General features: G+C 40.2%; 2 protein-coding genes, 3 long non-coding RNA genes and 1 other non-coding gene across 10 annotated transcripts in view; 5 read left to right on the top strand and 1 right to left on the bottom strand.

Moving 5' to 3' along the window:
* Positions 1 to 2,503: 2,503 nt before the first annotated feature.
* On the top strand, positions 2,504 to 14,820 carry LOC124349585 (rhodopsin-like). 3 transcript variants are annotated; one of them, XM_046800319.1, is made up of 4 exons: positions 2,504 to 2,648; positions 4,387 to 4,440; positions 12,369 to 12,672; positions 12,854 to 14,820. In XM_046800319.1, exons 3-4 carry the CDS (start codon positions 12,374 to 12,376, stop codon positions 14,262 to 14,264), a joined length of 1,710 nt encoding a protein of 569 aa, XP_046656275.1. In that variant the 5' UTR covers positions 2,504 to 2,648; positions 4,387 to 4,440; positions 12,369 to 12,373; the 3' UTR covers positions 14,265 to 14,820. The 3 variants fall into 3 exon arrangements, with proteins under 3 accessions (XP_046656275.1, XP_046656274.1, XP_046656273.1); XM_046800318.1 differs by lacking the exon at positions 2,504 to 2,648 and adding an exon at positions 3,736 to 3,989; XM_046800317.1 differs by lacking the exon at positions 2,504 to 2,648 and adding an exon at positions 3,736 to 4,104.
* Positions 14,821 to 16,073: 1,253 nt separating this feature from the next.
* Positions 16,074 to 16,755, bottom strand: LOC124350199. The gene is made up of 3 exons (XR_006920434.1): positions 16,650 to 16,755; positions 16,432 to 16,564; positions 16,074 to 16,353 (listed from the first exon to the last, which is right to left on the bottom strand). It is a non-coding gene; the product is annotated as an uncharacterized LOC124350199 (long non-coding RNA).
* Positions 16,756 to 18,147: 1,392 nt separating this feature from the next.
* On the top strand, positions 18,148 to 21,069 carry LOC124349622 (rhodopsin-like). The gene is made up of 3 exons (XM_046800373.1): positions 18,148 to 18,231; positions 19,058 to 19,452; positions 19,632 to 21,069. The coding sequence occupies exons 2-3, from the start codon at positions 19,166 to 19,168 to the stop codon at positions 20,935 to 20,937; spliced, it is 1,593 nt and encodes a 530-aa protein (XP_046656329.1). The 5' UTR covers positions 18,148 to 18,231; positions 19,058 to 19,165; the 3' UTR covers positions 20,938 to 21,069.
* Positions 21,070 to 22,122: 1,053 nt separating this feature from the next.
* Positions 22,123 to 25,595, top strand: LOC124350224. 2 transcript variants are annotated; one of them, XR_006920493.1, is made up of 8 exons: positions 22,123 to 22,209; positions 22,804 to 22,928; positions 23,281 to 23,318; positions 23,470 to 23,602; positions 23,674 to 23,870; positions 24,195 to 24,259; positions 25,206 to 25,279; positions 25,457 to 25,595. It is a non-coding gene; the product is annotated as an uncharacterized LOC124350224 (long non-coding RNA). The 2 variants fall into 2 exon arrangements; XR_006920492.1 differs by having other exon boundaries at positions 23,653 to 23,870.
* Positions 25,596 to 25,679: 84 nt separating this feature from the next.
* Positions 25,680 to 27,128, top strand: part of LOC124350283 — a 212,576-nt gene continuing 211,127 nt past the window's right edge. For both annotated transcript variants that reach the window (XR_006920657.1, XR_006920656.1), the window contains exons 1-4: positions 25,680 to 25,785; positions 25,859 to 25,952; positions 26,088 to 26,205; positions 26,264 to 26,473. This is a non-coding gene — a long non-coding RNA (uncharacterized LOC124350283). The remainder of the gene's footprint in view (positions 25,786 to 25,858; positions 25,953 to 26,087; positions 26,206 to 26,263; positions 26,474 to 27,128) is intronic.
* Positions 26,708 to 26,779, top strand: Trnap-ugg. Its single transcript has one exon. It is a non-coding gene; the product is annotated as a tRNA-Pro (tRNA).

Genomic DNA, 27,128 nt, shown 5'->3' with positions numbered 1-27,128 from the left:
GGGTAAGTCATAAAAATAATAAAAAAGGCTTGTAATTCTTATATACATCTTGGGCGGCGGATGAAGTAAGAAGATAAGAAAAATCCGCACACGTATCTAGTTCTATCTTCTTTATTCCGTGCGGCTCCAATCGATTTTGTGTTGTTCTTCTTTTAATTCCTGGCGAAGAAAAAAGAAAGGAGCGACTGCTGTATGGGATTCGTCTTATACGTGAGAGAAACAAGCTTGGAAACAAGCCTGTGCAGCGCAAGAGAGATGAGCACATTTTAGACTTGTTTCCCCTTTTCCTTCTTTTTTTTAAAAAATGGCGAGAAAAAAACAGGCCACACAAACATATACAGCGGCCGGGCTACACTCCGTAATGATGCAATAAGTGTAAGGATATTAACCAAAGAGGAAGGAAGGAAGCGCATAAACTGTAGAAATTGTAGGCCTACTAAGTCCAGGTTCCTTTTTTCGTGTATACGGATTATACTGTGTCACGTAAACGTATTTATGGGAAATTACATGATTTCAAATAGATCTAAGAACTCTCCAGACGTATTGGGCGTCACCTTGCAACCTGTCAGCTTGCCTGTCAGCAACAGAAGAAGTTGAATGTAACATGCAACGCTGGCGAAAAGTAGATATAGATCGCAACATTGATTGAACACGTATACATACGCATGTATGCAATATCTATAGCTCTTAATGTAATATAGCCTATAGATCATTTGAATACTGGAACGACGGACAAATGGGAAATTTCAACGGAAACATCGCTCGATGTTTCCGTTGAAATTTCAAGAGCGCTCTCAAGTCGCTGTTATTGTGAATGATGATGGAAAGACAAAGGACCGCTTTCGTGGAAATGAAAACTTATTGGACTGTCGTCGTGGTGGCCACTCTTGGATATATTCCAATCTCCATATCTTGATGAGCGCCCTGCCCTGGATTATTATACGCAGTCACGAGTATAATAATCTTTCCCATGTACGATATCGGCTGACTTGTTTTCTTTGATAAATCTTCCTGGAAATTCAGCACACCCCAGAGTTTTCCGATTAGATCTTTAGCATGGATAACTCATCATTCCTTATCGCTTCTCCTTTTGTGCCAATTTGCATAAACCTATAGCTATTTGTTATAGTGCTGTAATAAGAATCAACAGTTGAAAAGATACGGGTTAAAAATAATACGAATGCTATAATATAGTGAACCCAGTTTAATTCCTACCTATGATCAAAATGATCCTTGTACTATTATTCCTGTTGCGGCGTTTCTTTTTTATTGTCCCTTTTCATCAAATTGATGTTGTAAATTCTTGGAAAACGTTTTTCATGCACATTCGGAGCCTGCTGGTCCCCCCCTTTAACGTAGTTTATTCTTTATGAACGGGGGCGACAGAAAGGTTTATATTTATAATCTCACTCATATCTTTGATGTCGTTCAGTTTCGCCAACTTTTTCAACGAAATTGGATGGGCACTATGTACGCTTCCGGTCGTCTTTTGTGTGCCATTGCACTTGTACAATTTTTGCGGCCATCTACTTTGCGAAAGTGGGTCCTACTCTTATATAATAATTTGGTATATCAAAATAAATTATTACTGGTATTTCATCCTTTATGACGTAATCATATTTTGTCAGGGCTATTCATTCACGCACCACCTGATGCTGCACTCTCGGAACCCGGGGAAAAGTTGTCCAATTATATATAGCTTCGCTGTACTACGTATTATAGATATCTTATTCGTTCTTATTATGTGTCATATAGTGGCTGTCAAGGATCTGCTGGTGCGCCCGTTATTATTGATTCGTGACAAAAGGACGCGTTATTCTATCTAGGCCTTATAATATACCAAGACGGCAATATTAACGTATATATACATATTATACTTGCAGGGAATTGTATACCGATGCACAATTAGATATTGTTGTATCAAGCAGAAAAAGATGAATTTGTCTTTTTTTTAACAGTTTCCATAAGATATTATATTACCCTGGGATGTATATATATACTTGTTTGCTTTTCTCTGTAAGCCCCACACTATAGCCTAGTATCGATTTTGTACTTTTGAAATATACATTCGCTGATCAATCATCATCAGCTAAAGTTTGAGGGGAAAAGATCCAGCATCTGCCTGAGTGCAAACGTATTTGCCTAATCGATCTTAATAAATGGAGACGTTTAAGAAAAAGAAAAGTGCGTTGCTGGCACACACATATTTCTCTCTCTCGAAAGAGAGATTATATCGACAGTGGAGCCGTCGAGGTCTGCTCCCATCTGGGCTGATGCAGCTTCATCGTCCAAAGGATTTCTACAGAGTGTAGATATAACAACTCTATATCGTCTCTTGCAGTTGAGCTTCAGGCGCATGCCCTTTAAATACCGCACAGGGTGACTACGTGTTTAGCTACAGGAGGACGAGCGACACGCTCAACTCTAAAGACGTGTGTGTATAGCGGCAAGGAGGCGCATCAAGGGGAGTTAGGAGCATCGGTCTAGACTCGGAGCATTCACTCGACTGCTTCTAGGAGCCGCGGCAGGACACAGGAGCGCCGACACAAAAAGGAACTTTGTCAAATTCAAATCAGCCGTCTATATACATTCAAAAGTGCCAATCTAATTTCGCCCATCGAGTTCCAGTGCGCTGCTGAATAACCCAGGTAAAAGCATGGCCATTGATGTAATCATTTGCCGCTATGGGCGAGATCAAAACCATCTGTCAAGTATTGCTGCAATACTCGTTGAATAATGGGGGCTAGGAACAGGTAGAAATTGAGAACGTGCCGTATGTAATATTTTTCCGGGTCACACGATAACCATTTCCCATCAGATTTGGGAGCGTGGCAATTCATAAAACAGCACGTACGATTTTTAATATGTAGACGCACGTGGAAATGTTTATTTTATCAGTTGAATTTTCGATGCATTTCCCAAATTCATCGGATTATTCAGCAATATAATCTGCTGTGTGTATCACGGGCTTCCAGCTTCTTCTCGTGAAATGATTTGAAACGACGCCAGTTGGCTAGAGCCTTGAACAACAGCAAAAGGACGTACACAAATAACAAGAGCATATGTGTATTCTTTTAAATGTTGTACGTCGTCGTCGTCGATCCTGTTTTTATTATTCTTGTATCCGTCAGCTATATCCGCCTCAAATTGCTTTTCTCTCTCCCGAAACAAAAAGGAAATGTAACATTACAAACAGTTGCTGTGTAACGTGGATACGATTTACTTCATATTGGGCTGCTGCATATCTGCAATGTACACACAAGTCCTTTCATGTAATATCTTTTTGTATTATGTGTAGTTGGACTGTTTGAGCTACTCTGATGTACAGTAAAACGAGACGTGTTTGTTAAGATCGAATCTCCATTTCACGACGCGTTTAAAGTCACTTGTAGAGTCTCGATGATCATCTGTCAGAAAGCTCATTTCTTTTAACGACAAGATTCTATAAATAGAAGGATGGATAAACTATTTTATTCCGGCCATCCGCCGATAATGTCAACGCTGGATTTTTTTCCATTCCGACTTATGGTGCCTACGGCCAAGGTCGAACAAAAATGGCCACCGGATCTGGCGCCATTTCCTTTTTCACACAAAAGGAGAAAAAATCAAACCCTTCCTCCCCTAGAAACGGAAAAAAAAGATGGCCGCCGTCCCAGCCTCCGATTTTTAATGAGCTCCTCCCTTTTTTGAAAAAAATCAAACCCTTCCTCCTAGAATCGAAAAAGAAAGATGGCCGCCATTTTCATCAAACTTTACAAACATTTTTGTTTTTCAGTTGCTTTTGGTGGCTTAAACTGTGAGGGTGTCTGATGCTGATCACGTCCACTTTAAAATTTGCTTAAAGTTATTCAAAGAAGATTTTAGTCACGTATAGACCCAGTATATCAAACACATCAAAAAGTTCACTGGAATAACATTTTTCCTGGTGTCATTTGGAAAAGATTTTTGAACATGAGGACCCATTTGCGTCGGGACAACTTTGTTGAAAGGTGCCGAACTTATTCCTCGAGTGATAGTGACGTAATTTCTTCTCAAACACCCACGCCAAAATACAGATCGACTCTTTACTTTTTGAATGAATCTAATATCGGGACTTGCCTTCACGTATGTTGACTTTCACCTTTGAAATGCACGTGAAGAGGAGAGCGTTGGGTCTCGTATTAACGTGGTGCTTTGACGTCAATTGGCCTCTATGGCGTTTACAGACCGGCATCTCCCGATTGAAATCCCACGTATAGCAGTCCCCCTGAATCTCTATATAGTACACCAATTATTCTGTGCTTTAGTCAAGTGCCGTAATTATTCAATGGCCGCCTCGACTCACGATGCCGGCAGTTCAAAGCACACATGTGGACTGCTAATAAAGAGCTAACTTAATCTCTGCAGGAGGACCGACAAACTAACGAATTTCACTACAGCAAAGTTACTACTGCCCATCGGGTAAGTCCTCTTATTTTAATATACTAAAACTTAAAATGTGGGTCAGGACCTAATTCACGCAATTTTCGTAATACCCTATCAAGAAACCGCGAAGAGCGTCCACCACAGCCGTAGAGCCTGAAGGGCTTAGCCGGATTAATCTAACATATGAAAAAAGGAAATGAATTCTTGTTATAGGCTTATAATTTCGTTAGATTAGAAGCCAGCCAGTGGAGTCGTCGAGAATTTGTTTTTGCGGTAGTATTAGAATTGATTTTCTCGTCTAATGCGACGAGATCGATTATCTGACGTATCTATCTAATATCGATCGGATTCATAGCCTGAAAAAGGACCATGTGTACACACATCTAAATCTTATATAGAGACAGGAAGATGCACATACACAAGTTCTGGTTCATTCATTTCGAAGAACATCTGCGCGAGTTATATTCGTGTGTATCCCGAGTGAGCAGTTCATGGCGATTATTGCGTGTAAACAGATGAGACATTTCCCATCGTGTCACACGCTTCAGGAGAAAAAAAGGACATCTTGTTGACAGGAAGAAGTGAACAAGAAAGAAAGAGATGTATAAAATCTGCCTATTCAATCAATAGGCAGGCTAACATGGTTCGATTTAAACATGGGACGAAAATATAGAAGGGCCTATCTCAGACCCGCCATTTATGGACGAAACCCATTTACCAATTCCAGCCGGTATTATCAGGAGCTTTCCTTTACTACCAGTTCTATTATTATCTGCCAAAGTTCCTGTCTGTCTGCTACAATACTTTACTCGTGTGTAGACTTTTTGAAGTGGGTGATGATGCTGTGGTATTTCCTTTTTTTCATTCCGTTCGTTTGATCAAAATACCCTAGAGGCTGAAATCTACCGATGAAAGGGAACAGAAGAGATGGATAGTGTAATAACTTGCGCTGCGTGATGGCGTAAATTACTAGCATAAGAATTGAGATAAGATTAAATGAATACTTGTATTTACCACATTTTCTAATACACTAAGAATGGATGCTGGGCAATCGATGATACGTCTGGTCAATACAGTTGAGGGCAATGGAAATAAGATGAAAGGAGGAGTCTGGTCAGTGAGAGAATTTCGGATAGGGTAGAATCGAGTAGTGCAGAGGAAGAACAGTTTAGACGGGACTGGCGGAACTGGCGTAACCGAACTGCCGGACTGAACTCAACTGACTCCGAACGTCACTGCCTTGAACTTTTTACTTGCTAGTTCTATTTATTACATTTTGAAATGTTGAAGAATGGGGCGCATTTTTTAGTAGCGTCAGCTTTTGGCCTTGGCTTTTTCATGAACAAAAGGCATTTTTAGAAAGGCATAAGGTTTAAATTGTTCTGGAAGTTATGGGTCTAGTTTGTGTCGGTTACTCTTGGCCTTGACTCTTTTCAATAGCGAGGGTGACTTTAGAAAGTCAAGTGTCCCTTTTTACATGCTATGAGCCTGGCGGAATCCTTACATCACTCCCCCTCCCCTTTTGTTGCGTCCCGCAACAATTAATCTTGGCTTCCGAATTTTTTGAACATCAATTGAATGTGATTCCTTGCTTACGACTAGGGACACGATGTCATGGATACAATTTCCCATGACTGTAGACTTCGTCAGTTTCGTGCTCCCAAGTTGAACCATATAGCAGGCATTCTTTTTGGCAATCATTATGTAGTTCTAGCCTTTTAATTGGGTATTGAATGTAGACTCGCTTTTTGCATGGCCTTAACTTCCACAAGCTAGACCTTACTCTTCACATAACAGGGAAGAGAGAACGTGTCGTAATGAAAGGATTGGAAAAAGAGTAAAAGAAAAAAAATTCTAATGATATTGAAAGGGAGCACTATTGCAAAATTATACAATGTCATGTGGATATTTTTATTGAGGTCTTGGTCTTCTTGGGATGAAAGCCTCGCCGTCTGGGCCGTATTGTGGGCGTGGTTAACGTGGTTGTCTCGGTTTCTTTCTTCGTGGTGGTTCAGTTGATTGTTCTGCGGCTGTTGATCGGGATGAATATGTATCGGCAAGTGGCATGATGATAACTGGCGCAGGTGTGGCTGCTGCGAGCCCTTTGGTTTTCATTTTGTTTCCTCGTAGCGTTCAGTCGTTCGTGAGTAATTCACGAGAAAAACAGATTTCTCCGTTATAACGTATATGTTTTCCAGTGGTGGGCAGAGCTTCAGAGCTTCTATTATTCCTGATCAGCGCTCAATTCAAATTTTTGGAATCTTCAAAAAAACTCCCGCACGCTACGTCCGATCCAGACAAGACAACGTTTTTTCTTCTCGGAGATGAAAATTGAGTTTCTACGGAAAAATTCACGATTTTCCGTTGATAATTAATTTTTTACTATGGAACTCTTCTATTTGTCAATAGGATATTTCCAAAATTTTTATTTTTATTCCGAACGCGTCATCCGTCGTGAACGAAACCAAGTTCGTCCCGTTCGGAATCGCAGAATAGAACCCTTTGGGCTAATTTTCAATTATTTTGGCCGCATTTTCAGTCGTTCGTGAGATATTCACAAAAAACCGATTCCTGCACGTATAACTGTTACGTGGTGGGCAGAGGCTTCGAAGCTTACTATTCTCTCTACCCGCGCTAAATTCAAATTTTTTCGAAATTTTTTGTTAATAACTCCCGCACGCACTCTCTCATTCGAACCAGACAATATTTGTTCTGTTCGGGAATGATAATTGAGCGTGTGTAGTAATTTTCACAATTTTCCTAGTACACAAAATTGTTTCGCGAAAATCGCGTTTTAACATAAGCAATGAGATAATGGAGAAATTTCAAAAAATAGTTTTTTCTTCCGAACGCGTCATACGTTGTGGACGAAACCGAGTTCGTCCCGTTCAGGATCGCAAAATCGAACCCTTGGGGTGAGTTTTCAATTATTTTGGCCATATTTCCAACCGTTCGTGAGATATTCACGAAAAACTGATTCAGGCACGTATTATTGTTATCTGGTGGGCAGAGCTTCATTTTTTAATGTTTCAAGACGTCGTCTGCTACTGATCTGTTGATCGTGTTGTGAATTGTGTTTACTTTCTCATTTTATAGTTTCATTATTTTGTTTGTTTTTCTTCCCACAGCCTTTGAATTATTTCTTTCGGGAGTTTCTTTTGACTATTTTTTCACTTAAGCTTGTATTCAATTTCTTAATTTGTTTTTTGTTCCATTCTATTTCTGTAGGTAGTTTGTTTACCTTGAGGTATTGGATTTATCAACAGTGTTTACCCTGTTGGCCGTAAGTTGCGAGTTATTATTTTAAATTTTTTAAAGCAGGAAGTTTCATTGACAATCGTCCATTTTCATTTTTATTAGTTCTCTAGATTTTAAAAATAATTTCCAACCCCGTTGAGATCCCGTGATGTATCCATCACTTTCACTCTTCCTAGAACGAGCGAGGGCCATGGCTCTTGATCACGTGTTTCCACTTTTTTCGAGAATAGCCACCAAGTAGTAAAAATAACGCATTTATCCACTGCTGCGCAAAGCGCGGAAAAAATTAAGGGGTAATTAGTGGCGATGCGAGCGGAAAGGAGTAAAAAACGGGAAAAAGTAAATGGCAAGGAGGTCGATTCTGACAGTTAAAATTTTTGAAGCTAATCAAACTCTTCCTTTGCCTCTGACTTGTCGTCAGATTTCAAATGAGAATTAACGAGGAGAGTATAGGGAGAATAGATTTTTAAGCTGTATTTCAGTATATTTCCGAATTGACGAGGATTTGTAATTTTATCATTTGAAATTTTGTGAATCTCATTTAACTTGTTCGTCAACAATTGCACTTCCTCATAAATGATAAAATAATACCCTGATAAGTTTTAGATTATAGATAAAATGAAAAAAGGGGTAATTAAATTGCTTGAGCACGTAGCTTAAATCTCAGATCACTTACATCTTATTTAATTACCAAAACACTTAGCTTGTTTGAATTCCCCTAGACACCCAGCAAAGAAAAAACAAACAACTGCAATTGGCACGTAGCGCCTATGCAGAAAAAATGTGCAAAACTTATTTAGCACAAACAACACCCAGCAATGGATTCTTTCTTTTGATTTTGATTGATTGATTGATTGATTGATTGATTGATTGATTTTATTTTTATTTTTTATATATATATATTTTTTTTGTTTTGTTTTGTTTTTTGTTATGTCACTACATGAATATTCTGTCAGGACAGTCTTTGATTTCATGGCCCCGTTGACGACAAGAATAACAAAGTCGCCTTTCACTACCGAATTTAACATTAGTGTTGGTGGACACAGCATTAATAAATAATTCGTCCCGTTTCTTCAGCTTTTTCTCTTTCTTTTGTTGTAGAAGGTCGCTTAATAACTTTTGGTTCTTTTCAAAGGCTATTTTCCATCCCTCTGCTTCCTTTTTTGATTCCGACAAAGCTTGAGAATTGGAGTTTGTAGATATAGCATTAATAAATTCTACATTTCTTTTCTCCAGTTTCGCTTCGTTTAATATAGCCGCACAGTTTTCTGTAGCCTTTACTAAATCTTTTAAATGTTTAAATTCCTTGAAACTCATACGTTCCCTGAGATTTGATTTGAGCCCTCCCAAAAATCTGTCCATTATCATTAATTCTCTCATCTCGAGATCCACAGATTTCCCTGCCTTTGTTGGATAAGCAAACGAATAAAGTTTCTGTATACGACACGCATAGTCTCTGATAGACTCTCCTGGGTTACGAGTACAGTTATTGTATTCTGTTAAATACATTTTTCGGCTGTCTCCTCCATGAAAACGCTCATGTAGACATTGTTTTACCTTCGTAAAAGACTTTGCTTCTTTTGGGTAGCATAATTGAAAAGTCGTTATGCAGTCTTCTGCGGACCCAAAAAGCTTTGAATACAACAGTTTAATTTTTTTACCTTCCTCAAACTCAGAAGTGTCAATAACCCTTTCGAAATGTTTTATCCAATCTTCAAATTTTGTCGAACCCATTCCGTTAAAAGCGGGTACTTGGGCCAACAGCGATATAGTCATTTGCTGTTGATTCTGTAAAAGCTTCTGACTGTTATAATAACTCTGGTTAGATTTTACTCGACAATCTTTAGCTAAAATGGTTTCTTCCGGTTCGACTTCGCTGTCGCAAAGGACTTCATCGTTTAGTGGCTCTGATGCCATTAAGGCACCATGCTTCGCTTCTTCTTTTGGGACCCCTGCATTTCTTAAATATCGATACATTTTGTCAAAATGACTCTGATGAGATGTTACTGACTTTCTTTTAATGATACCTGTGTCTTCTTCTTCTTTCATTTTCGGAAAGGTTTTTGTTGTTTCGGGGGTTATTGGCCTTACTTTAGTCTTTTTATTTGCTTCTACTTTCCCTTTTTGTTCAACCTTTCGAAAAGTATTTGTTTCCCTCAAACGGTCGGGGGTTATTGACCTTACTTTAGTCTTTTTATTTTCTTCTACTTTCCCTTTTTGTTCAACCTTTTTCCTCGGATTTGTTATTCTTACCGCTACCTTTTCTTCTTCGGATTCGCTTGTAGGCCTAGTCTCCACTTTCTCTTTCTGTTTTACTCTTTTTATTAGATTCTTTCTGTTAACCGTTATTTCCTCTTCGTCAGATTCACTGTCTGACGATTTTGCTCTGCTCAATTCGTTGATTATGGACAAATTTTCTTGCTCGTTAATGACAGTTTCTGTCTGATTAACAAGTACATTTATTTCAATATGTTCGTTCTCTAGTGGTGCTGGAGGCTCGCCTCTAATACGTGTACTGATACGAGTCGGTGGTTGTCCTTTGACACGCAGATTGCGATTTCTTCTGACTGGTTTGCTTGGTCCAGCTTCGTCAACAGAGTCGTCGTCACCGTCCTCTGAATCAGCTCTTAAATCAGCTCCTAATCTTTGTTCGTCTTCCTCTACTTCTTCTAGATTTGGATATAGTCGTTTCGGTTGAATAGGCGTTCTAGCCAACGCTTTCCCTTTCGTTTGTGCCCAGTCTTCTCTTTGTTCCTCAGAAGAACGATTATTTAAATTCTTTCTGTTTTCGTCCTCCTCCTCTTCTTCCTCCTCGTCTTCCTCCTCTTCTTCCTCCTCGTCCTCTTCCTCTTCAGAAGAGGGTTGCGAGCGGTCCACTTGGATGGCGTCAGTTGGTTGGGGCAATTTTGGTGCTCTTTTAAATTGTTTAGGCGATAATTTACTAAAAATCGACCCTATACTTTTCAAAAAGCCTGGCGTTCCTAATTTCTCCTTAGGAGTGTCGATAGTTACTCCTTCCATTCGGTTGTCAACCTTTTCTGATTGTTTGGTCAAAATCATTAACCAGATTTAAAAAGTCTATTCATCAAAATTTTACTCTGAGACGCTCGGTGGATCGATTTAATTAATGAAATTGTAGACAGAGTCGGCTGAAGACCAACAAAACTGCCATGAATAATTGTAATAAATTTAAGCGGCAGAGTCGGCTGAATACCAACAAAACTGCTATTTGTTGTATAAAAGAAAAAGGGGCAGAGTCGGCTGAGTACCAACAAAACTGCTATGTTTTATGTAAAAAAGGAAAAAAGGCAGAGTCGGCGGAAACCCAACAAGACTGCTATGTTTTAATAAAAAAATAAATAGGCAGAGTCGGCCGAAGACCAACAGAACTGCTATACGACATGTATGTTTTGCACATTATTCCCGTTTCTTAATTATTGGAGGGTTTGTTTTAAATTTTTTACTTTCTTTTTGACATAATCAATAAGAAATATTTTTGATTGACTCGTTTGAATTTTTTCTGAAAGCCAGAAAAATTCTCGTGATCAATCCCTTATCGACTGCCAAGATCCACGCCGTGTTCCTGGTACGATCGCTAAACCTTCGACAGCCGCTTCGAATGACGTAAGACTCGTATCTTACTCATTCGGTACCCACCACACGAGGGTTCTGGGACCAAAAATACATAAACGTCGATGGCTGTGAGTTTTACATCCAATAATAAATTATTGGAGACCGCACCTGACATGATGGTACACAGTTGCAAACATATGTGAAAAATAAGACACACGAGTTCAGATAGATCGCTGCCACCAATGTAATAACTTGCGCTGCGTGATGGCGTAAATTACTAGCATAAGAATTGAGATAAGATTAAATGAATACTTGTATTTACCACATTTTCTAATACACTAAGAATGGATGCTGGGCAATCGATGATACGTCTGGTCAATACAGTTGAGGGCAATGGAAATAAGATGAAAGGAGGAGTCTGGTCAGTGAGAGAATTTCGGATAGGGTAGAATCGAGTAGTGCAGAGGAAGAACAGTTTAGACGGGACTGGCGGAACTGGCGTAACCGAACTGCCGGACTGAACTCAACTGACTCCGAACGTCACTGCCTTGAACTTTTTACTTGCTAGTTCTATTTATTACATTTTGAAATGTTGAAGAATGGGGCGCATTTTTTAGTAGCGTCAGCTTTTGGCCTTGGCTTTTTCATGAACAAAAGGCATTTTTAGAAAGGCATAAGGTTTAAATTGTTCTGGAAGTTATGGGTCTAGTTTGTGTCGGTTACTCTTGGCCTTGACTCTTTTCAATAGCGAGGGTGACTTTAGAAAGTCAAGTGTCCCTTTTTACATGCTATGAGCCTGGCGGAATCCTTACAATAGAAAACTCCCTGGAAATCAAATCACGACTGCTATCTGGCAGGAAATAACCCCCCTAAAAAGGCACCAAAATTTGTGTGTATGTGCACAGTCAAAATGAATGACTCGACGATAAATTTTACCGATGCTCCCAAACTTTTGAGATTCTTGTGTGTATAAGTTCTACTGGCAAGTTACTGCCAGTTCTCCAAAGGGGGAAAAGAAATAGGAACCTGTAATTTCCTTGTATTCAAATATTTGACTAGTGTTCCTTTGAATTTCGCATGCAATGGAATATTACAGCAGACATTTTGAATTTTTGTTTTTATTCTTGTTGCAGACGGGATGAACCCCAACGGGAGCGACAATGGCAGTCAAATCGCGATGGATCATCATGTCGTGGCGGATGAAACCGACTGGCAAAATTCGGTGAATGGTAACGTGATCGGCATCGAACCGAATGAGTCCACTTTGCTGGTATCGACTGGTGATGTAGACGGTGACGATCCGTTTTGGAGCAAAGAACAGCTGATTTTGATTGAAAATTTCCCCTCAAACGCATTCGTCGTCATGGGATTGATTGTCTCAATCATCGGAATTTTCGGGCTTGTTGCCAATGGAATGGTTCTCTTCATCTTCTCCAGGTATAATTCAATTATCTTTTTATCTACTTCCCTTTGAAGTTGCTTCCGCCTCTGTGCGTGCCGGATGTTATTTGCCATTTCCGCTGGCCGCTTTACTTCTTTTCATTTGATTGTAATTAAATATCAGGCAACTTCCCCTCGTATTCTCCAATTAATTTCGTTTTCGCATTTTCTTTTAAAGATTCAAACGACTCCGATCGCCACCGGCCAATACGTTCATCATCAATTTGGCGTTCAGCGACATGTCGGCGTCGATCCTTCATTCCATGGCCGCCTATTCCAATTTCAACGGCCGCTGGGCGTTCGGACGGCTGGGCTGCGAACTCTACGCCATGGGTGTCGGATTTTTCGGGTTCGTTTCGATCCTGACGTTCAGCGCCATCGCCTGCGAACGATGTCTGGTCATCGCCGGTCCAGCAACTAGATCAGCCGTCGGCCTGGCCGATGGACATTGGAAAGTCAGCCGAACTCAGGCTCAAAAAGTGTGCGCCTTAATTTGGCTGCACTGCGCCATTCTTGTGTCGATGCCTTTTTTCGGTTGGTCGTCCTACGTGCCGGAAGGAATGATGACCAGCTGCTCGTGGGATTACACGACTAAGACGGCGGCCAACCGGGCCTATTACATCCTACTCCTCACCACCGGTTTCCTGCTACCTCTGATGCTCATTTGCGCCAGTTACGGGCGAATTATGGCCTCGGTCGTGTGGCACGCCCGTCAAATGGTCTGCATCAATTCCCAGAATAGCGCCTTCCGTAAACTGCGACGGCAGACGGAAATCAGGACGGCCCAAATCGTCGTCACGCTCATCCTTGTTTACCTGACGGCCTGGACGCCCTACGCCATCGTGACGCTTATTGGACAATTCGGCTCGGAGGATTCCCACTTGTCCCCCATGGCCACCGCCATTCCGGCCTATTTCGCCAAAACGGCCGTGGTTCTGGATCCGCTGGTCTACGGATTCTCTCATCCGCACTTCCGCAATTCGCTGAGACATTTCATGGCCAATTTGGCCGACGTGGCTCACAACAACAAAAAGGCCAAGAGTTCCAGCGTCCGTTACAATCGCGACGGAGTGCCAAACCACTACCAAGGAGACGGCAACAGTAAGAGTTGGCCGACTGGCCGTCGAGCCAACCGGAATTCTTTCGGCAGCAGTTACCACTCCCGCGGAATGACCGTCTACCCAACGACCAGCGCCTGTTGCCGGACATTACAAGGAGTGCCCGGCGATAAACCCAACAATCAACGGCGGATGTTGAGGACGTTTCGCGATTTATCGGTCGAATCGGCCAATGTCAAGACGGTCCACTACGCCAACAGATCGCCACCGAACGTTGGCGATTTAGAAATGAGCACCAATAATTGCGTGGCCCTCATTCCCAGCATTTCCGGCGCCGACACTCAATACAAGGCCAACAAGACGAGCCCAGCAGATGACGCAAAGCATCGTAAAGTCGTTAATAACCGCCAAGTCAACGCCGCCGTTAATAATTTCAAGTACAAAGTGCGCAACGCCGAGTTCCACAGCGAATGTGCTGGACTTTCGACATTGTCACAGATTGTGATCGATGCCCAGCCAAGCAATATTTAGTTTTTGATTTTTCCAGTTTTTCCAGATTTTTTATCAGCCAGTCAGCAAACATTCGTGATGTTTCAAAATAGGAATTTGTTTGACGTGTGTGTAAATTTTCCCGAGGGATTGTTACCTGATTATTGGAATTTAACAAAATATTTATTGTGACCTTTTTCCAATTAACGTTCAGAGAATTACTGTGAATAATGGGCCCATATTTTTATTGCTACACGTGTCGGTATTTTTGAAAATTTGCATATCACAAGTTTGTGATTCTAAAAATGTCTTGCAGTTTTTCTTAAAAATTGATGGAATATCATCATATCTTCTCCTTGCATATTTATTTGGAATTTCTCAAAGAATTCAGTCGACACGCAGACTGTTATAGGAAACTACCGTATCTATTATTCATTCAACCATCTTATTCATTGTATTTAAATTTGTCATTCCATTGATATTTACAGACGCGTGGGGGTAAATCCTTTCAAAATATTGACTTAAAACAATTGACGATAGAAATTCATTGTTTACTTACATAACATACTCTGTTGCTCAATATAACGAGAGAAATCAGTTTGTCGTTCTATTTGATTAATCCTCTTGTTCGTGTACCCTAACTTCAGTCAGAATTATTTATTTCTTTTGGTTTTGTTTTATCCATGAAAATTCGGCGTATTGTCCTTACAGAGAGACATTCAATCAATAAATCGTCCACCTCGAGGCTGCTAATGGATTCTCGGCTGAACGTACCATAACGACGGTCGTCTAAATGGACATCCATCACCACAAGATAATCTGACAGCCTCGACGAAAAATGGGAGTCTCCTGGCCGGTGGCCATCTAGCACTCGTTCCCGTCGTCCTAAATATAGCTTTCCCGATAGCACTAATGCAAGAGTATCCATTCCCATATCAAGAGTTATTATTAAGCAACAACAAAAGAGAGATACAGAAGACTGGATATGTGCAGTGTATAATAAAAGTCTAATAATCATAGCTCGACATTTATAGGCCATCAGATGACGCAGGCATCAGGCACGTGTAAACAGACCAAGGAAGAATACAGAGATCGCTCCATATCGCACCCCGCAAAGTTAGTTGCTAACTAACTAATTATTACTACGACGTACAATATTATTGTGTCTTTTGTTTATAGACTCCATTTTGGCTTTTTATGTTCAAGTCGGCATGACAACAGTTCATTAATGAATGGCCTCTGTGCCCCCCCCCCCCCCCCCCCCCCGTGTTTAAAGAGAGGCCCTAATATACATATTGATTTGACTTTTGGTGCAACTGAAGAAGCGCCCACCAAACGGACTCGGATAACTCGTTACCGGATCGTTTATTGTGTACCAGCGAACGTTACTCTGACAATTCCCACGTTGTTATCTGTACAATAATGATTCAAAGAATTTGATATTGGCATGGGCTAAAAGAGAAACCATCCTATAATGTAGGAAGAGCAAATGCGAGCAAATGTAACATGGACGGCATACAACAACAGACATGAATACATACCGAGTTGTAGAGTACGTATATATAATTGTAACCTTTGACGGAGATATTTGTGTAAAATAACGGAAAACCGATATCGATTTGTCGCATCTCTAAAGAATATGCTCAACATAAATTCACGACGAGAAGCCGTTTTTAATCAACAGTCTAGGAGACAGTTTTCCGTTCTGGTTCACTTTCTTAAGAAAAGCCTCGAGAATAATAAATATTCAACAACAGGGAAAAATTAGCAGCCCTTTCAGGCTACTGGTTATTCACTTATTACATTATCTCTTATGCAATACAGGAGCGGAATAAGGCCGTTACAGATACGCCGGGGATTTGCATGTATATTTTATTGATCTAAAAAATAATTAGCCATTAGCGCTAATAGCTTCTGACTGAAAACTGCAATGCGAAAACAAAAAAGGGGTGTGGATCAACAGCAGAGAGTAGTAATTGAAATTGACGGCAATGAATTTTCAGAAAATCATCAGGCGGTGGGACATTTGGCGCTTTCTGGATAATCGCACGTATTGAGGGATCTGTTCCAGTGAAGCCCAGGTGAGCAGGTCTGTTGCCATGGAATCCCGCCGGAGCAAGTGTAAAACCATCTAATTGTTGCCGCAACGTTTTTATGGGTTATTTCAAGTCAAAATATCCTACGATATTATTAATTATAGAATTATTACTCGCAGTTCTGTGAGTCGGGCAAGTAAACGGGGATCTGCCCGTCACTTTCCGGACAAGTTCCCAACGGCGACTGAGCCAAAGCTCCGACAATCACGACGGCCAAAACCAACAAAATTCCACCAAATTTCATTTCTATTACGAATTTAAAAAAAAGAAAAAAAAATTCCAATTAAATTCCAGAAAAAGAAATAATTGAAGTATGAGTAGTATAATATACCTTATTTTGTAAGAGAGAACACAGCACTAGAATGGAGAGGTTAACACTTGGCAATTTGAATTTATACGTTTTTCCTTCTTATCATCGTCGCTGCTGCCGGCGCCAATTTCTTTTGTAGCTACGCACATATTCTTGTGTGTGTCGCAACATGAAAGCTCTGTACAAGCAGAGTGTGTCCTGCTGTGCTTGTTATCACACATTCAAACGTATTGTTACGCTGCTGCCAGCGCAGCAGCAGAAGGATTCAGAAGCGATAAAGCACGCGGGACCCGTTCGACAACAACATACGTAACAGCCCAGACAGTTGTGTGTTTACGACTCCTGCAGTTTAATGGGCTGTTTCATCTTTCGTTTGATTAAAGAAAAACGAAATTGAGCGCAATTTTGGACATTTGGGAAAAAACGCTGAGTTGTTGTTGATTTTGGGAGGATTACAAAATCAAATGATTATAAAAACACTTTGGGGGTTGTCACATTTTTTGAAATTATTATTTGCTCTGCGTTGATGATGGCCAAGAAAGGATTTATTTAGTAGAATGAAATCGAGATAGGTGGACGGTAATCCCTGTCAGGATTTTCTACCTGTCATGTTTCATTTTGACGGATTTATTTATCACCGATAGGTGGATTTAGCGAGAGGCTTATTTACTAATTTGACGGGTACGTACTATCTATGACATTCTCCTGTAGATGTCAGGATTTTTCCGGAGTGCTTGGTTTCATTTCAAAACCTTGAAAAAGAAAAAAATCGATAAAGGTGCGCATATTCGATACGACACTTCAAGACTATTATTATTTTCAAAATAACGTAAAAAGATTGAGTCTCTCGTTCTGACAAGGACAAGCCAATAAATAAATATTTATTTTGTTTCCACTTTAGATTTCCTTTTTCCCTTCCAGCATCCAACACGTTGCTAGGAGCCCTTAATATAACAGAGCAATGTCTATCCGACATCTGCCAGCCCAGAGGTCGGAATACCAAGACAAATGGTAACCAGCTGAGAACTAATCTCAGATCCTACTATAGCCATTGTCCCGCACAAAAGAAAATGAGTTTCTTTTTTTCTTTCTTTCTTTCAGTATAAGAATTGCCACCGAAAAATGCCTTTGAGGCGAATGGCAAAACGCCCACCGATCCGTCGTAGCCATTTTTATTTTGTTTGCGACATCCATACAGTGAGAGAAGCCGGACTACAAAGGCGTCGCTATCCTGCCTCGTCTGCGGAAGCAAAGCGATGTAGTACGCACACACGGCCGAGATTGAAATCGGCCAGCAGTAGCAGCAAGAGGAAAACCCAATGCCTGTGAATGGAATGGAGCGTGACTATTACGCGGATCGGGATGGATGCTGGCGCATGTCTTGAAACACATCCAGCAGTAGCATTGCGCAGCCGGTCTCTCTCTTTGTCGGCCAAAGAAATCTACCCCCTAGTCGACTCTCCACCAGCCCCGTTTTGACAGCGAAATCGATCAGGAATTGCACGCCGGGCAAGAGCAACGAAATATATAAAGTGGCGGCTCATTCCAGTCTGTTCCCGTGCCCATGGTCAATCGGCCACACATGAGCATTCGCCTTCATCCGGTAAGTTATTTTTATTTATTTGTTTTTTTTTTGGCCAATCAAAATTGTCATTTTAACATTGATCGATTTGATTGATTCGATTTTTTTTAAATTTCTATTTATTGAAAATGTTTAGAGGGGAAGCCCCTGTGGTAGGTGTATACTTTTTCTCGCCAAATGTTTTATTCATTTTTAAATTATGCACAAAGGTAATCAAAATAAGAGCTTGCCGAAACTGTTTTTCTATTTGCGGCGCATTTTCTGGGGGGGTAAATGCAAAGTCAAATTGAATCAAAACTCGTCGACAAACGATGTTTGCTCGAAAAATAAAATAAAAGGAATTGATCAAACAAAATGTCGTTTTAATTTAATCTTTTCCCATCGTCAGGGTTCTCTCTCTCTTCGTTTTTTGAATTATCCAGCACTTTTCAGTGCGTATGTACTATATTGCATTGATTAGAGAGCGAGCATTAGACACTCGAGGGTATATAGTTCAACTGCTATATACGCTGCATTTCCTCAATAAATCTGCTGTCTAGACGCCATCGCGAGATCTATAATTTATTTAAAAGCTGCTGCCGCCGTATTTGATTATTTTGATGACAGGCGCCATTGCCTGATGGTTCCGCTGTGGTGGAAGAGACAGGCAAAAATTGAAATGAGGATCGATCCTGCGAAGGGGAAACAAAAATTAAATACGTCGATTACGTCGAATAGAGTAAACTCGGCATTTGCGTAAAACGCAATCGGCATTACATAGTCGTTTTTTAGAAACTAATCGTAGTTTCGTGTAAAACTTGTCTCATTATTTTCATGTTGGACCGCGCTTCGTTGACGTACGTCAAAGTCGATCGAGTTGGACCGATAAGTTGGAATAGAAGAAGAAGACGCTGGCGCCGTTTGGGCGCATGTTGCATCAAAGACTGCTGCTTCAAAAGTCACCGTCGTCGTGGCGATGAATTTCAGTAGCGATCGAAGAGTTGGTGAAGCGGAAAAACTGATGATGGAAGCAGCAGTTGATTGGCTGGTGCAAGTTCTCGATCGAAACGCGAGCGGAATCCATCCTAATGAATCCACTTTGCTGGAGGAGGGCGATGATGACGATCCATTTTGGAGCCAAGAACAGCTGATTCTCATTGAAAATTTCCCCGCAAACGCATTCGTCGTCATGGGATTGATTGTCTCAATCATCGGCATCTTCGGGCTTGTTGCCAATGGAATGGTTCTCTTCATCTTCTCCAGGTATAATTCAATTATCTTTTTATCTACTTCCCTTTGAAGTTGCTTCCGGCTCTGTGCGCGCCGGATGTTATTTTCCATTTCCGCTGGCCGCTTTAGTATTTCATTTGATTGTAATTAAATATCAGGCAACTTCCCCTCGTATTCTCCAATTAATTTCGTTTTCGCATTTTCTTTTAAAGATTCAAACGACTCCGATCGCCACCGGCCAATACGTTCATCATCAATTTGGCGTTCAGCGACATGTTCTCGTCGATCCTTCACTCTATGGCCGCCTATTCCAATTTCAACGGTCGCTGGGCCTTTGGCCGTCTGGGCTGCAAACTCTACGCCATGGGCATCACTTGCTTCGGTCTGGTCTCCATTTTAACGTTCAGCGCCATCGCCTGCGAACGATGTCTAGTCATCGGTGTGGCCAGCAGTCGCGTTAAGGTGAGCCGATCGCAGGCCAAAAAGGCCTGCTGTTTCATTTGGCTACACTGCGCCGTTCTTGTGTCGATGCCTTTGTTCGGCTGGTCGTCCTACGTGCCGGAAGGGCTTTTGACGACCTGCTCCTGGGATTACAAGACACGGACAGTGTCCAATCGGGCGTATTACGTCCTTCTCCTTTCCGCCGGATTCTTCCTTCCCGTCTTACTCATCTTTGTCAGTTACGGTCGAATCATGTCGTCGGTCATGTCGCAGGCCCGCCAGATGGTCTGCATCAATTCGCAGAACAGCGTCTTGCGCAAATTGCGACGGCAGACGGAAATCAGGACGGCCCAAATTGTTGTCACGCTCATCCTCGTTTACCTGACGGCCTGGACGCCCTACGCCATCGTGACGCTCATCGGACAATTCGGCTCCAAAGATTACCAGCTGTCTCCCATGGCCACCGCCGTTCCGGCCTATTTCGCCAAAACGGCCGTTGTTCTGGATCCGCTGGTCTACGGATTCTCTCATCCGCACTTCCGGACATCTCTCAAGAATTACCTGTCCAATGTGTGCGGTTCCCGGAATCTGAAAATCGGCTCCGACATCCGGCCGCACAACCACAGTGGCGGAATGTCCAAGTGCAGTAGCAAAAGTTGGCCGGGCGGAATGCCCGGCAACAGCAGCTACCAGTCGCGCGGAATGACGGTTTATCCTACCAGCGCTTGTTGCGCTCTGCGTATCTGCGAGCCGCACAATTGCACGCGGATCAACTCGTCAGTTTCGGTTGTTGCTACTGGCGCCGATAATAGCCAGCGCCGGATGTTGCGCACTTTCCGCGAACTATCCCTACACGACGTCCAGCACGAAACGAGCTTTAATAATAAAACATCCAACTGTCGAAGACCTAGCGCTGCTACCACAATGGGCCGGCATCCATCCATCCGGCGGAATAGTCAGCAGACTCATCAAGCGGATCATCATTTATTCCGTCAGTTCAAGTACAAAGTTCGCAATGCCGAATTCCACAGCGAATGTTGTGGACCATCGACTTTGGTAGTCGTCGGAGCTCATTGAAAATTTTAATAAAAACCCAACCCCAAATCTTATATAATTACATATCCATGTCAAATGTTAAACCCCCCAAAAAATTGATTCGCAAATCGTTGGACAAAATGTAAATATACAATTGATTGAATTACAAAATGACGCAGCCTGCTGTGCAATACACACTAAGTTGTGCATAGATTATGCACATAATAGAAATTTTGAGACAGAGCGTTGGCTGAGTAGTTAAGAGCACTCTAATAATTATTGCGTACCATGTCCTTTTTCTGCTTGAGGATTCCCAGAGGTTCTAATTTAGAGAGACTTCAATTCCTCGTCGCTACTATTTAGTAGTAGACCATTTCTGTTGGAATATTGATTGCTCTTTGAGCGGAGCGGAACAGTCTAATGATTTCCTCGAATGATTAGCGCCACTTTCCCTGTGATGTGTGACGTCATTTGAAACATCGGCTACTTGACTGAACCAGCAAGTGTTTGGCTCATCAAATCGGAAAGATGAAATGAGATGAAATTTTTTAAAAGGAACGTAAATTTAACTATTAATGGGAGAGAGATATAGACCATATTGGCATTCCTAATGGGGCAATTACGAAGTTTGGATTGACGTACAGAGAGTTTCAGAGCAATTCAAACCCTAAAAAATGTTATTATACGAACTGAATTCAATGCATATGGAAGAAGGATATAGAGTACGGATAGGAGTACTAATCCCTCTTCTTTGAATTACACATCAAATAGTTTTCGATTGCGCGTTTGCTGTTGCAACCCGTTTCAAGATATTACTTGGCGGGAAGTTTATTCCCGAAAAGGATTTCCAGTGGTGCCGGAAATATAAAAAGAAAATTCTTTGAATTTGAATACCGAATTGCAAGCCCTCTCTAAAAGTCTATAATTTTTGTCGTTGGTGCAAAAAATTTGAATAATGCGCGTGTTCGTGAATTTGTTGTGAATTCGTGAATTCCAAGTCAGGTTGACAGGTTCATTTGCATGACAAATGGCAAAACTGTCACTGACGACTCGCTTCTTTTGGCTAGTAGTACTAGAATGTTTTGTAATATACAAATTTGCTGGTTCAATATTATCATGCAAAATGTACATCACATTGTTTGAGTTATGTTAAGCAATTAATTCATCTCCGACAGAGGGCAAGAAGTTCGACTGTCATTTGTTTTAATCCTCGTTCACTTGATGTCGTCTAGTCCCTCACTCACGTCATTACACATTCAAGACTGTCGGGGACAATAATCTCTCCAGAGAAGCAGTCAGACTTAGTAAGAGAAGGTAATAATCTTTGATTTGTATCAAACCATATTGTTTAAGTCGTTAAATGTCCAACAAAACTAAGAAATTAATTTCCGAGTGTAACTTCACTAACTTGGGGTGTCGTGATTCTCGAGGTCTGATTGTCAACATTGTATGTTAAAACTCAATCTCTGCCTTCAATGTAGTACTTGAAGCATGTAGAAAAGTGATTACTTTCTGTACCCTGAAGATCGAATTCTTTTTTTCCCATTACTTGTGTCATTGTTGTGGAAAGAGTGGGAGACGTCTTCACGTTCAGCTTTCAATTTCAATGCCCTCGTCGGTTTTCACGTGGTTTCCTTCAGAGCTGAGCAAAGAAAGGCGATCGATGACTGCTCGCTCTTAATGTTAACTGACGTAATATTGCATGACAGTAATTGCTATTTTAAAGTGGATAGTAAATTATGGTGAGTTGCCAAGAGTTTATCAGAATCGTCCAATTTTTTTTTCTGCTGCCCAATTTGTTCTGAAGTCCCATTTACATTTAATGATCACTTCCTTATGAGATAGTTATGTAGAAAATTGGATGTTTTTTAATGCACCATTTTGAATGATTCTTCTTTTTTATTTCAGATTACTTAAATGGGGTATCCCATTCAAGGATAGGTAATAACATTTGTGCTGGTATTCTACTTACTTTCTCCTACCTTCTCTGGTTCAGCCTTTTGTTCATCTCACCTCAAGTCAACTGTATAAAGGTAGGCCAACAACTGTTTCCCCCTTTTAATCATCTGCTATCCTCAAATCTTGGCCATGGTGTTTGTTAAATTCAAGCATTGTGGAATGCAAAAGGAGGTATATTATCAAAAGTTGAAGTCTTCGATGCCATAGCCAGAACTGCTCTTGGGATCCTCTAGCTTCTGCACAATTTCAGTAATTGAATTCCTTGACTCTTATGCCATTCAGCAGCTCTAGTGTCAATCGACACTTTATAATAAGTCGAGCTTTCGTTATTTAAAATACGTGATGCATCCTTTTGACATTTCAAAGTCATTTAAATATTCATATACCCATTTTCATGTTCTTTTGTTGTTTCATATTTTGTTACAGTGGTGGAATCCGTTGAAGCGCTTCATTCAGAAACGAAGGTAGTTTAGAATCACTTTAGAATTTGTAATTATTCTTTTTTACTTGTTAAGTGTCCATAGCAACACAACTTGAAAATGCACAAAAAAATTACTTGTGTGCATTATGTCTGTTTAGATTCCCTCTTGAGTGGTTGTTTTTTATTCTTTCCAGGAATTAGCTTTATTAGAATGTCGTGCGTCCAGCAGAACCTCTTTGTGGTAAAAAGAATGAAGAGATCCACGTCCAATGTAATTCTCAAGACGGTGCGGTAGTTTGAGCAATGTAGGCGTGATGAAAAGGACTGGTATAAGAACATTTATTAAGAATTAAAGAGAAATCCGATACTGAGAATAGGATATCTGTCGCCCACGATAGATCAACAACAACTGGTATCAAATGGAAATGGACACGTCTGAATAAACTTGCCATTCGTATACCCTTGTCGGGATTCTTCTGTGCGTCGCACTCGACGAGTAGACTACCGACCTTTTGGAAACGTGTGAGCTGTAACTTCATGATTCCATACAATAGCTACCCACGTGTTTCTTCTCCCGTTCCGACAGATACTACAGGTTCGTGAGTTATTGATTTCTTTCTTTACTTTTTATTTGCTCTATTGCCGCTCAATAGGTCCGCAGGACATTAATGTCTTTGAAGTGTGCAGAAGTGGTGTGCAGCTGTTGCTACGTGTGGTTCGTTTTCCCATGTAGAATGTTGCGAGTTTCCTTTTCTTTAACTGGCATTGAAGTTCTAGATTGGCGAATCAAAAACTCTAAAGCAGAAAAATTTACTTTCAATATTTTACCCAACAGACGAATGTCTGAAAATTCGAGCGGCAATTCATGAGTTGTTAGCATTGCTTGTTTCACTTGGTGATATTTTCTTTCTTTTTTTAGGACAATCGCATCTCGTCAAGGGATTTTGAAACTATTTTCAAGCTGAAAGTATTGCTCTTTCGTAGGTAATGTGCCTTATTTTGTTTTCTTATTTATTGGTTTCCTCGAATCTTGGCCTTGATGCTTGTTAAATTCAAGCGTCACGGAATGCAAAATTGAGGTAAATAATTGATTAGAAGTCTTCGATACAATAGCCATTACTGCTGTCTGAATCCTCTAGCTTCTGTACAATTAATTTAATTTTGTTTTCTTCGAATGTTTCAATGGAGTGGGTGTTCCTCGAGTTTGGTGTCAGGTGTTAGAGGAATCTTCTGATTGCCTCTGATTTTTTCACATCATTGTCAGGTGTTTGTTGGGTAAGCAATATTCTAAAACTTAACAGTTTGATGATAAAAGGTACTAGAGGGGCTGGAAGGGGTATGTTTTTACCTGTCAACTTTTTGTACGTTGGTCTTTCCCGAAAATCAGTAAGGGAGTCCGTTCAAAATTTTTCTAACAGGATGGGGTTTGTGATAGTAGCCGAAAGTTGAGTGAAATTTTTCCGTCGGTTTAGGTAGGTGATATAGGTCCTATAGTCGCTGCTTTCATAATGTAATTATATAAAATCGGGGTTGTAGGGCGATGGTCCATCCCAAAACTCCCCACGAGCGTCTTGACATCGCGTGTTACATAAGTAGGTGGTTACAAAATAAATTGGGTGGGTTACACGGCGTGCGTGATCCTTCCTGGTGAACTTAAAGTAAATTTTGTATATTGGAGATTGAGACTGAAAAATATGTGTTATCACCTACTACTGCGATCTGTTAATTCACGACTCGTTAAAAGTAAATATTGGTCGAATTTTTAAGTTCGGTAAAATTCTCGCTGGGTGCGTTAGTTTGGTAAATATTTGCTGCCGTTACTTGAATTTAAATTTTAACTAATTTTATTCTTGCTCTACCATTAAGCACTGTTTAGCTTTGTCTTGTATAAATATTAAATTTAAATGAACAATTTTTTGCTTTTACACAGGTTGGCGTTTTCTGTAAAGTTTTGATGTTTGCATTCGCCAAATTCAAGATCGCTGTTTACAGTGGAATCGATATGTGAGTTAAAAAAAAACAATTCTGTTTTAAAACACTAGTAACATGATTAATATAACCATACCATCTTTCGGCTGAAGAATGATGAAATTAATAATATGATTCAAATTTTCTTTAGAACACATTTTTGCTATTGTGTTTAGACAAGTAATTTGTGTCTTAAATATTTAACGTTTACAGAAACCGACAGAATTGTGCGTCTCCAGGCGATCGCGACCTAAGGAGCAATACTGGGTTTGGTTATCATAAACTTGCCGCCATTCTAAGAAATCAATTATTGTACTCAATATATGAAGTAGATACTACTTTACTTTCTAAATAAAAAATGTTAAATTGACAAAGTTTTGACAAATAAATATTCTTGATTTGTTGGTATTAAAACTATTTTGATCGTTTTATTTGGGATATTGTTAAACTTTTCCTTAGTACGATTATCAAGCGATTCGAGTTTAAACTTTCTCACGTTTAACCGACGAATAACCGACATGTCATCAGAATGGATTGGTTAGGTAAAGTTGTGAAACAATATTGATAGTTTATATGACTACTCGGTTACCATCCAATTAATTTTTCCACATCTAGGGCTGTTGGAAACTAGTGAAGATTTGGCGCTTATGTTAACTTACGGTGAATGGATATTCGATATCCAGTCTCTTACTACAGGATTTTATTACAGGTGAAATGCAATTTGATTAGCAAATTAGGTAATGTGTTCTATTATCCGCGTACGTATCTAGTGCTATTTTGTGTATTGGTCAGTAGTCATTATATCTAATCGATGTGCCTTAATTATCCTTTAAATGAATTCAAGAGATACTCCACTCTCGTCCACTCTTGAACCTTCCGCGAACACAACGATGCCGCCAATTAACTTTCTCTAACTAGGATGTGTGGCAACTGGAAAACTAAAGCGAAAATTTCAAGAAATTGTAAGTTGTTGGTTCGAAGTTTGGAATTCATGTGTTAACTAACCATGTTTCTCAGCAGAATAGTCTACTGTTAGCTGAAAGACGGGGAAAGATATCCAAAAGTTCATCATTCATGACAAGAGGCAGATCTATTAAAAGAAAATCAAATTTTCTGTACAAGAACTTTAGTGAACATACGCAACTTTATACAGCTCATTAATTGCCGCTTCGTCGAAACTAATTACTAGAATGAACAAAAGGGTGTCATTATTGCTTCGTAGGATTTCAGGTAAAGGTGATGTAGACTAGCATAAGATTTGATTATCCTTTCTTGTTTACTTACAAAGAGCAAATAGCTATGGGGTGGACTATAATCTGGGAGCAATTTTTGTTGTAATAAGCATAAAGGTTGCAATTTAGGTTACAAGTTCCTTATCATTGTGTAATTCCATTGGTAAACTTTAAAACAATTACTGAATTTTGAGTTAGCTATAAATAATGTTATTGCGAAGCAAATTGTATCGGCTCAATGGTCTAGGGGTATGATTCTCGCTTTGGGTGCGAGAGGTCCCGGGTTCAAATCCCGGTTGAGCCCAATTCTAATTTTACTTGTTTATTTTGTTAATTCCTGCTCATACGTTCGAAGTCATTATACGAAACTACAGCTAATTCACATAATCGTTTTTGACAGGAAAGGTAAGATCAGTGATGCTTAGAAAAAGCCAGATAAAACTATTTTAAACTTAGACTAAGTTTGCATGTTTCTCTTGAATGATGCTTCCAGTTAAATGAACTAGCGAATTTAAAAATTCAAATGTTTTATCCGTTTAGTTATTCATCAATGAGATTATGCTAAGCCTTTGTAAAATTGCATCTTAAGTTCTTAAACGGTCTTAAAAATAATAATAATAACACAAATAAAAAAGTAGGTCAACGGCAAGTGG

Source organism: Daphnia pulicaria, chromosome 7 (genome assembly GCF_021234035.1).
Source record: "Daphnia pulicaria isolate SC F1-1A chromosome 7, SC_F0-13Bv2, whole genome shotgun sequence".
Classification (NCBI taxonomy): domain Eukaryota; kingdom Metazoa; phylum Arthropoda; class Branchiopoda; order Diplostraca; family Daphniidae; genus Daphnia; species Daphnia pulicaria.
The sequence above is the reverse complement of the archived record's forward strand: the minus strand, read 5'-3'. Positions and strand labels throughout refer to the sequence as shown.

Excerpts from the sequence above, each read along its gene's own strand:
- LOC124349622 (XM_046800373.1), top strand. The coding sequence starts at position 19,166 with ATGAATTTCAGTAGCGATCGAAGAGTTGGTGAAGCGGAAAAACTGATG. Across the intron at positions 19,453-19,631 it reads GTTCTCTTCATCTTCTCCAG|ATTCAAACGACTCCGATCGC; the intron begins GTATAATTCAAT and ends TTTCTTTTAAAG.
- LOC124349585 (XM_046800319.1), top strand. The coding sequence starts at position 12,374 with ATGAACCCCAACGGGAGCGACAATGGCAGTCAAATCGCGATGGATCAT. Across the intron at positions 12,673-12,853 it reads GTTCTCTTCATCTTCTCCAG|ATTCAAACGACTCCGATCGC; the intron begins GTATAATTCAAT and ends TTTCTTTTAAAG.